This window comes from Bos mutus, chromosome 7, assembly GCF_027580195.1.
Source record: "Bos mutus isolate GX-2022 chromosome 7, NWIPB_WYAK_1.1, whole genome shotgun sequence".
Classification (NCBI taxonomy): domain Eukaryota; kingdom Metazoa; phylum Chordata; class Mammalia; order Artiodactyla; family Bovidae; genus Bos; species Bos mutus.
In genome coordinates this window covers 92,098,308-92,108,817 of record NC_091623.1, presented here as the reverse complement: position 1 = coordinate 92,108,817, position 10,510 = coordinate 92,098,308, and the positions used below count along the sequence as shown (strand labels likewise).

The 10,510-nt window shown below is 41.4% G+C and overlaps 2 protein-coding genes across 2 annotated transcripts; both read left to right on the top strand.

The window, feature by feature from the left end:
- Nucleotides 1-7: 7 nt before the first annotated feature.
- TAF7 (TATA-box binding protein associated factor 7) lies at nucleotides 8-2,081 on the top strand. The gene has a single exon (XM_005900218.3). The coding sequence runs from the start codon at nucleotides 515-517 to the stop codon at nucleotides 1,562-1,564; it is 1,050 nt and encodes a 349-aa protein (XP_005900280.1). The 5' UTR covers nucleotides 8-514; the 3' UTR covers nucleotides 1,565-2,081.
- Nucleotides 2,082-6,440: 4,359 nt separating this feature from the next.
- Nucleotides 6,441-8,000, top strand: LOC102267152 (mitochondrial ornithine transporter 2). The gene has a single exon (XM_005900217.2). It carries the CDS (start codon nucleotides 6,471-6,473, stop codon nucleotides 7,374-7,376), a length of 906 nt encoding a protein of 301 aa, XP_005900279.1. The 5' UTR covers nucleotides 6,441-6,470; the 3' UTR covers nucleotides 7,377-8,000.
- The last annotated feature ends 2,510 nt before the right edge of the window (nucleotides 8,001-10,510 follow it).

The following is a 10,510-nucleotide window of genomic DNA, read 5'->3' as shown; positions in this document are numbered from 1 at the left end:
GCTCGGCTCCCGGCCTTGTTCTGAGTGGCTTTTTCCGCTCGTTCCTGTCCGGAGAATCTGGATTTATAATCGTCACTGGATTGTAAGTACCCGAGGCGAAGAGAGCTCACTACGCCCCGCATTTTGAATATCTTTGTTCCGGGAGAGTTTGTGGTTTGGGCGTTATCTGCTGAGCCTTACTTTCTGTGCCGAAAATCCGTAGGAGCTGCCATTTGCTTTCTCTGCATTGTTCTGCAGCGGCATCTAGAGGTTGAAACTTGGCGTTGCAGCTAATAGATTTAAATGGACATAACTGAATAAGACAATGCATCAGTAACAACTGGTGTTCAGTCACGGCGTTTTAAGAAAGACTTGGGTCATAATTAAAAATATATGCTTAGCTGATGTTCTACCTAGAACTCTTTGTAATTAAGGATTCACGTTTATAAAGAACTGGTCTTTCTGGTGAAGTACCTGGAACTTTTTAGTGCAACAAGTCGTTATTAGAGAAAAAGTGAATTACAAAGAAATAAAAATGAGTAAGAGCAAAGATGATGCTCCTCATGAACTAGAGAGCCAGTTTATCTTACGCCTACCCCCGGAGTATGCCTCTACTGTGAGGCGGGCGGTACAGTCTGGCCATGTCAACTTGAAGGACAGACTGTCAATTGAGTTACACCCTGATGGGCGTCATGGAATTGTCAGAGTGGACCGAGTCCCTTTGGCCGCAAAATTGGTAGACCTGCCGTGTGTTATGGAGAGTTTGAAAACCATTGATAAAAAAACCTTTTACAAGACAGCTGATGTCTGTCAGATGCTTGTCTCTACAGTTGATGGTGATCTGTATCCTCCTGTGGAGGAACCAGTTGCTACTGCTGATCCCAAAGCAAGCAAAAAGAAGGATAAGGACAAAGAGAAAAAATTTGTATGGAACCATGGAATTACTCTGCCTCTGAAAAATGTGAGAAAGAGAAGATTCCGTAAGACAGCAAAGAAAAAGTATATTGAGTCTCCAGATGTGGAAAAAGAAGTAAAGCGGTTGCTGAGCACAGATGCTGAAGCTGTCAGTACCCGCTGGGAAATAATTGCTGAAGATGAGACAAAAGAAACAGAAAATCAAGGCCTTGATATCTCTTCCCCAGGAATGTCTGGGCATAGGCAGGGCCATGACTCCTTAGAACATGATGAGCTTCGGGAGATATTCAATGACCTCAGCAGCAGCAGTGAAGATGAAGATGAGACACAGCATCAAGATGAAGAAGATATAAACATCATAGACACTGAAGAAGATCTGGAAAGGCAGCTACAGGACAAACTAAATGAATCAGATGAACAGCACCAAGAAAACGAGGGAACCAATCAGCTGGTTATGGGAATTCAGAAACAGATTGATAACATGAAAGGCAAGCTCCAAGAGACCCAGGACAGAGCAAAGCGACAGGAGGATCTCATCATGAAAGTGGAAAACCTGGCTCTCAAGAACAGATTTCAGGCTGTGCTGGATGAACTGAAACAGAAGGAAGACCGGGAAAAAGAGCAGCTCAGCTCTTTGCAAGAAGAGCTAGAATCACTCCTAGAGAAGTGAGGAGTGGTTTCATACTTAATTTCATTACTGTGAGAGGTCAGCATTGAAAGAGAAAATGTTTTTGTTTTCATCGCTTGTAAAACTGCAGTAGTTCGCAGTTTCTTCCACTGTATTCTTTTGGATTTGTCTTGTAGACAAATGTGAATTTCTAACTCATTTGTCTTTTGGAACCACTTTGCTAGGTGTTTATCCTGTAGGAAGTAGGAATGTATAGACAGATAAATGTAGAGAGTTGTAGGATTAGTGGAGTGAAAAGTTCAACTTAGTTATTAATCACAGCTTCATTGCAGGACTTTGTGGCTGTTTCTCTGATTAGAAGCTTCCATTGCTACTCTGTGATGACATCTGAGGTAAATCAATAGAGTCTAGTCTGGAGGCAGTAAAGTTTGTTTGCTTATGTTTTTTGATGCTATAGCTAATTTTCCAGCTATTCAAAGCAATTTTTCGTATTTTTGCATTGCAAGTCATTTCGTAATGTTCAACAATAAATAAAAGCAAGTTAAGTTTCACTTTATAATGTGTCTTGCTCTTTTCGGGGTAGTGGATATTATCCTCTTCTGAAGTGGTTTCCTGGTGGGGTTTAATAGATTGACCAATTGGATTCTGTTTTGTAGGAAAAGAAGCAATTATGTTCGATTTTAAGAAAAGAACACAGCAAGGGCAAAGAAATTGGGCAGTACCACCTTTACATTATGTTTCCAGTCCACCTGCTCCATTTGGAGGGTAGGAAATAAAGAGCCTTCCTAAACTATCTGAATGTTTTTTCCAGCCTAATCTCCCATTCTCCCACTGTTTTCAATCCTGAGCTTATTTACATTTTTTTCAAGGAGTTTAATTACTCCTCTTCCTCTATAATAGTCTACTGGGATAAGTACTCTTATGCACACCTGTCATACCAGAGTCTAAGTTACCTGTTGCTCATATCCTTACTAAGCTGTTAATTCACTGAGATTAGGCATTTTGCCTTTTTAGTCACTAAAGAAGAGAAAAGCAGTTAAAATCACAAGGTCAGGTGATGTAGTGCCTGAGTTGAGTGATCTTGGGCAAGTAAATCTGTTTGCCTCAATTTCCTCATCTCTACCTAAAGTGGAGGTAATAATATCATCTACCTTGGGACCTTTGATTTTGGTTATTGAGTTAATACATACAAAGGATTTGAAAACAATTCCTGGAATAGAAGCAAATTATTGCCTATTTTCTAGGCAGTGATTACAAACTTGAATGAAAGAGTGATCAAAATGGTAGAAAAGTCTATGAAGAAACTTAAATGTTGACTGATTTCAAATTAAAGAATCTAAATCAAAGCTTAAACTACAGCAGAAACAGTTTTTCAATACATACATCTACAGCATAAACATACTGAGTTTACTGTAGCTTTTTTTTTTGTTTGATTTATTTATGGTTTTGCATAAGGCCTCCATAATGAAGAGTAATTATCTGTTACATAAACTTCAAAAGAGAACAACTTAAGATCCATTTCCCTTCATGTAAACCCAGAGTTTCCAAAAAAGACTCACTTTTCTCACAGCTCCCTTGTCTGATGAGTGTGATATATAGTTGGGCTACAGTTTTCAATATTTCTCTGAATTTGTGAACAGAAATTGAATTTTTTTTAAAAAGTTTAAAAGAGAAAAAACTGAAAATTTTAAGCAATGCAGAAATTTTACAAATTCTTAATTTTACTCACTCCCCTATTACTGGTCGCTTAGGTTGTTCTGTTTTAAATTTGCTATTATACAGAATGCTGCAATAAGCATATCACTGTGGCCTTCTTTTTCGTTGTATTTATAGATTAGGTACATGGGGGTCTTTATGTTCAGTTCTAAATGTCATAAAGCCTAGACATTTTGAATTTATAGATCAAATGTTTGAGATGAAAAATTGAGACAAATTGTGACAAGTCTCTGAAGGACTGTGTCTTGAACTCTGCTTTTTAATGTTTTTTAGTATCCAGTAAGAATTCTGTGTAAAAACAGACTAGGAAAACTGCTCACCACACAGGAAGTATAGATGTTGGCCTTTCTGTGTTACAGATGCCCAGCTCTTTCACACTACAGAGCTTTGCTTTTATTACACTTAAATTTCCCTTTTTCTGGAACGTCTAGATCATGGCTAGCTTTTTGTTACTCAGCCCTCAGTTCAGACTTTACTTTCTCTGGTAACCTATCTGGCTACTCAATCAGATATCTAGGGAACTTGTGATGTGGGTATGCATCTTCTTAAGAGTGATGGACTTCACTGAAAATATGGAAATTTCATTGCCATTATTTTCCATGTATGCTTGGGAGTACATGTGCTTAAATTTAAAACAGAAGCATCATAATTTTGATTAAGTTAGAATCAGGAAAAAATGGTTTCAGATGGTTAAGACTGCCTTTTGTCTTGGGCAGTGTTACAGTATATTCTGTAAACAGTATATACAGTACAGCTCCAAGTCCAGCTGTTTAGTATATTTTATGGAACTTGAGTTCTGGCTGTAATATTTGTACAACTATGTCTGACTGTTCAGTGACGTTCCAGACCATTTTTCTATTAATGCCCGCATGATCCCTGGCACTGATTACTAATTTGGTTTTTCCAAAATATACACATACATGAACTTAATGCAGAAGCTTAATGATTTACTGCAGTAACCTCCATCTCTTGTGTTTGTAAAAACTCAGTATGTGCTTTAAAAATAAAAAAACAATTTTTAATATTTAAAAATAAAAAAATAAACAATAAACCATATGTCATTAATGGACAGTTTTAAAAGCCAAAACATTTTTTAAAGACTCAAATATGATAGGACTAAAATTTTTTTTTCTAGTTTAAAATGGCACATTGTTCTTGTGAATCTCTTTTCTCTCCCAGAAAGCCTGCTGATACAGCATAGCAGCCCCTAAGGGAAAGAATAGGAGGTGAGACAGCAGGGGATGAGAGATGTCAGTCTGTTTTGATAAGACCAAAGCAGGTGAAGGAATGATTAATTCAGAGGTGGCAGAAAATTTCATGCTAAATGTCTACAAGGAGGTATACCAAGGAGAAACAAACCCACTTGACATAGACACTGTGAGCCTGGCCGTTTGTGCAGGCCATTTCCCAAGGAAAAGGGAAGGTGTGCGGCTGAAAACAAGATTAATTAAAGCCCAAGTTCTAGGACTTCCCTGGCAGTCCAGTGGTTAGAATTCCAGCTTCCACTGTGGAGGGCACAGATTAGATACCTGGTGGGGGAACTAAGATCCCACAGGCCCGGCAATGCAGTCAAATAATAAAAAGTCTGTGTTCAGAGTGGTTGGATATCCAGGAACCGTATCTCACTGGAGGAAGCCAGATGACTTCCTTACCCATCCCACAGAAGGAAAGTTTATTTTATGGGTAAACTGAACTAAAGAAGGCCCAGATGAAGGCTGGGTTCTACAGCATTTAAACAAGGGAATTGTGTGAAAGTCTTTTCTGATTGCAGAATGTCAACCCTCTTCTCCCATTTGGTCTCCTTACATAAGTACTTAAGGCATACACTGCCCCCTCCCCCATCCCCAAGCACGGACAAACAGACATATTGGAAGATTATTCTCTGAAGAAACCATGTGGTACCGCGGAAAAGAAATCCAGGTACATTTGGGCACTCTAAAGAAAAGACCAGGTCACTATTTTCTATGGCAATGAAGTCTACCTGATGACAAACACTTATCTATCCATGCACCATCTGCTTTTAGGTGCTGCACTTTAAAATATTAGCTGATAGCCAAAGGATCAAAGAAAGCTTTCAAAATGAATCATTTAAGCCCTCCCCATTTTGTTTTTTAACCCCCAAAGTTAAATACCGCCTAGGGCTTAGAACTTAAACTTTAAGAGCATTGGTTCCAACGCTGGGATTATAAGCATCTGGGAGGAAAAAGTGTCCTGGCAGCGGTACCCTCCCTGATGGCCCAAACCACATCTTGCCTACTAGGTCTGTGGTCAATTACACCCAGAACTTATGTTGCACAAAGGTGCATGGCTCCTCAACGAGAGCCCGGAAGCACCAGAACCACACAGCTCTTTTCTATCAACTTTCTTAGCTATATATAAATATCTCTTTTCCAAGCCGATTGTACAAGGCCGTGCCCTACCTCTAGAAATAATAAGGGCTCTGCGTCCACTAGCGCGCAGGGATCCAGGCCCAGAGCCTCGGCGATGTTGCCACGAAATAAAGCTTCCGTCCGCCTCAGGCCTCCCTTCCCGTCCCCAGGCGAGCGAAGCGCCACAACTGGAGAGAGGCCCGGCGGTCGGCACATTTGCGAAGCTGTTCCTCTCCGGAGACGATTAAGGGTTTTCTGACCTGTAGGATACACCGACAGTCAGGTAACAACCCTCCGGCCCCCCAACCCGTGTTTGTTTGTTTTCTCTATTATAAACCTTTGTCTCTGAAGATTGACCCTTTGACTCCAGTCGCGATCAACTGGGAGCACCTCCCATTTTATTTGGCCGAGTAGAAAATGCGGGAGGCCGGGGGTCTAGCCGTATAGGAAGGCATTTCTTCCTCCGCTGCAGCAGCGCCTAGAGTTTCTTCCCCTAATCTCAGGAATTTATCGAATAGCTTTCAACTGCTGTATTGTAATTCATTTGAAGTGTTTATCTAGTCCGTCCTCAAGCCCGCCGGAGCTGGGACGGCCTGGCTGAGTGGAGCTAACAGGCGGCGGAGCTAACAGACCGCAGCGTCGGGGGTCCGGCGGTCACGCGGAGCGAGGAGCGGCGCGCGCTGGGCCACCGCCGGGGGTTAGCGCTGGGCCACGGTGCGCGGGGAGGGCGGCCCGAGGCCTAATCTGGGGTTAAGCGGCTACTCCAGCTGGGGAGAGACAGCCAAGAGTAGGGGGTGGGACACAGGACGCCCGTCTTAAACTCCAGAGAGTGGACTTCTGCGGAGACCGGCGGGTGGGCGAACATGAAATCCAGTCCTGCTATCCAGGCTGCCATCGACCTCACCGCGGGGGCCCTGGGGGGCACAGCGTGCGTCCTGACCGGGCAGCCCTTCGACACTATGAAGGTGAAGATGCAGACGTTCCCCGGCCTGTACAAGGGCCTCACCGACTGTGCCCTGAAGACGTACTCCCAGGTGGGCTTGCGGGGCTTCTACAAGGGGACCGGCCCCGCGCTAATGGCCTACGTCGCCGAGAACTCGGTCCTCTTCATGTGCTACGGCTTCTGCCAACATTTCGTTAGGAAAGTGGCTGGACTGGACGAGCAGGCGAAGCTGAATGATCTGCAAACTGCGGCCGCAGGTTCCATCGCCTCAGCGTTTGCCGCGCTGGCCCTGTGCCCCACTGAGCTCGTGAAGTGCCGGCTGCAGACCATGCACGAACTGGAGATGTCAGGGAGGATAGCCAAAAGCCATGATACAGTTTGGTCCGTCGTGAAGAGTATCCTTAGAAAGGATGGCCCCTGGGGCTTCTACCACGGACTCACCAGTACTCTGTTTCAAGTAGTACCAGGCTATTTCTTCTTCTTCGGTGGCTATGAACTGAGCCGATCGTTTTTTGCCTCCGGGGGTTCAAAAGATGAACTAGGCCCTGTCCCCTTGATGTTAAGTGGTGGAATTGCTGGCATTTGCCTTTGGTTTGTCATATACCCCGTGGATTGTATCAAATCCAGAATTCAGGTTCTTTCCATGTTTGGAAAACAGACAGGATTCATCAGAACTCTTTTAAGTGTTGTGAGAACCGAAGGAATAGCAGCTTTATATTCTGGTCTGAAAGCTACTCTGATTCGAGCGTTTCCTGCCAATGCAGCACTATTTTTGGCTTATGAATACAGCAGGAAAATGATGATGAGCCAGTTTGAAGCATATTGAAGTATCTTGGTGAGTCGGAATCCAAGTACAAGACTTTGGGGACTGTAACTCGGTTTCATGAAGCTCTAGACCAGTGCGGTATTATTGTTGACTTCCTGGGAGCTTTGTTTTTGTCTTTCCTTCTTATACTCTTAAACTTTGTAGAAGAAACTTCATTTTATATCATATAATTTCAGCCCATAATTGTATTCAAATAGAAAAATTGCTGCTCTTATATGTTTGGTGAGATACACAGCATGAGTGGGTGGTCCTAGGTACCTAATCTGAAAAGCTAAATATAGTTGGGGGAAAAAGAATTATAGTTGAGTTTTTGCATAAATCTGCATATGTACGTGCAGTTTGGTTGGTTATGTGTTGTGTGAATTAAATAGAGCTTGGTTCCTGTGTTTAATCTTATGTCACAAGAAAACACCGAGTTAAGCATGTTTCTGAAGGTGCTTATAAATGATTGCTTAGTCCACTCAAGATGCAGGGTCTCTGGAAAACTCTGCTTAAAATGTGCACTGTTCTAGCCAATTAAAGTTTTTAAAAAGTTTTTGTGTGGTGCTTGAAAACCAAAATATCCATCTACAATTTTTTGCATCTACAATGATTCATTTATTTTATTTTTTACTGAGTAACTGATTTATAGCATTATATTTTTATTTCTATGTACCCTACAATGTGCTCACTACCAAAAATAATTTATTTTTTCTTTCATTACCATATAATTGATCCCCTTTATCCAGTTTGTCTTCCTCCTTCACCCTCCCTGCCAACCTCCCCCCACCCAAAACCACTACTCTGTTCTCTGTAATGTAATTATGTTTGTTTTGTTTGGTTTTGGGTTGTTCATTTATTATGGATTTTGTTTGTTTATTAGTTTTTCATATTCCACATATGAATGAAGTCATATGGTATTTGTCTTTCTCTGTCTGACTTATTTTACTTAATACCTTCAAGGTCCATCCATGTTGATGCAAATGGCAAGATTTTATCTTTTTTTTTCTCATCTTGATTTTTAAGAGGAGAGTATACTTGCATACTGATGTGGCTTCCACATTTGTTAAAGTTTCAGGGTAGGCATCCCAGATTTCCCCAGGATTGCTCTACTCTTAAAATAATGCTACTCATTTTCAAAGTGGGATCATATTCCATACTCTTAGGTGTGGCTTAGTTAGGCATTAGGTCTCTGGGAAATAGCCTAGCCTTTGTATCAAATTTCATTCCTCTTCTCTCCCAAAGAGCTTCCCCTCTGCTCTACTTTAGACTGAAATAGTGGTGAAGAATGGAGCTGTGCTTAAATGCTTTGATGAAGACCCATGTAGCTGACAACAATTCTTAGCTTCCAGTCTCAGGGTCCTGGGCTGGGAAGAATTCCAGGATTTACTGTTGGCCCATTTAGGGGTTATTGATCCTCTTTAGGGAGGGGGGCTTCCCTGGTAGCTAATGGTAAAGAATCTGCCTGCAATGCAGGAAACCCGCATTCGATCCCTGGGTGGAGAAGATCCCCTGGAGAAGAGATTAGCTACCCACTCCAGTATTCTTGCCTGGAGTATTCCATGGACAGAGGATCCCCCTTGGATCATTCATTCTGCCTCCACCAGTGAGAAACCTTTCCAGGGAACAGCGAGTGCAAAAGCCATGAGAACTTTTTGTTCCCTAATGGTGATCAAGTGATATTACCAGTGGATGAATGAAGTCCTCTCCTCTCAAACAGAACTAGACAGAACTTAAGTGTTTGCAATTCACAGTGATTAATGTTAGAGCGGACCCATTCTGAAGCTTACCTGAGGATCCATAACTCCTAGTCGTTTTTGTTTTTTACAGTGTTGGAACCTTCTAAATTTTGTACTGGTTATCTGTGAATTTTACTGGTGATTATACATAAGACCTTACAAAACAATGAAACATTAAAAACAACTTTATTAAACTATACCATATGCATGTATATAGGCACTGACAAAAATTAAAACGACATAGTCTATCTGACCCCTACACGCTCGTGCATCTGTTCTTTGGCCCTATGGTGTAAGAGGGTCATTCTTACTAAAGTAAGCCTCACATTTCCTTGCTGATTCAAGAGCAGCAGAGTCACTCTCCTTAAGAAGTGTTTTTAAGCAGTTTGTAAAGCTAAAAACTGGCAGGTTCCCGTTTTAATGATCGTCCATAGCATGTGTGTAAATCACTGCTGGTGAAATGTACATCTGGTGTGGAACCCCCAATTTCCTTCAGTTTTTTGCTGTCTATCAAGTTTGCATAGTAACTAGCCATATTGCCATAGGCAAAAGGGTCAGGGTGATGGATGTTGACAAACAGGGGCTGTGGCAGACATTTGGGGAAGGGATGCTCAGTGTCATGTCTGGTGTGCCCCAGAGCAATGGCTGGTCTTCCATTTGCTTTTTCCTTAAAAGAAAACCATTTTTCTATTTCTGAGTTATTTATACATTTAAGTTATATGTTACATACATAAGTGATCAATAGCTACTTAGTGAGGCTATATTCAAGCAGGTCTTCATTAAAGCAGGAAAGAGAACAGGAATGACTTCCGCAGGAAGTGGACCTTTCAGAGGCTCCAGGCCCTTGCCCAGCATCCATGGGCTGGTCTCGATTAGCCCTGTTGTCAGTGGACCTTTTCACATGTTGTCCATTAAAGGTTTAACTAAATAGCTTCAATAGAAATAATTTGAGACAAGCAAGAGTGCTTGGGAGTAAGGAATTGAAACCTAAGTCAGAATTGTTTTCTACTCTTGCTTAATTCATGGTTCAATATTGAGGTACAGCTTGTAGCACTTCAGACCTGTTCTCAGAGAAAAATATAGTAACTTGAAATATTGTGCTTAAAGAAATTTGAGTGTTTGGTCATTAAATTATTTACCTAAATTGAAGTATTTATTGAATGTACACTATTTACAGTATACTATTTGAGCTCTGGGGATTCAGATATTAATGGTCTGGTTTCTGTTCTTAAGGATCTGATGGTCTAGATGTTTTACAGTCAAAAGAGTGATTTTCTAGAATACAGTTTAGAACAAAAGATTAGCATCCAAATTATATGTGTGTATGTGTGTAAAATGAGTGATGTGTATGTGTGCAAAATATTTTCTTTAATTGTGTTTTTGTTTTTATATTGTGGTTTCTTTCTGTCATTTAAA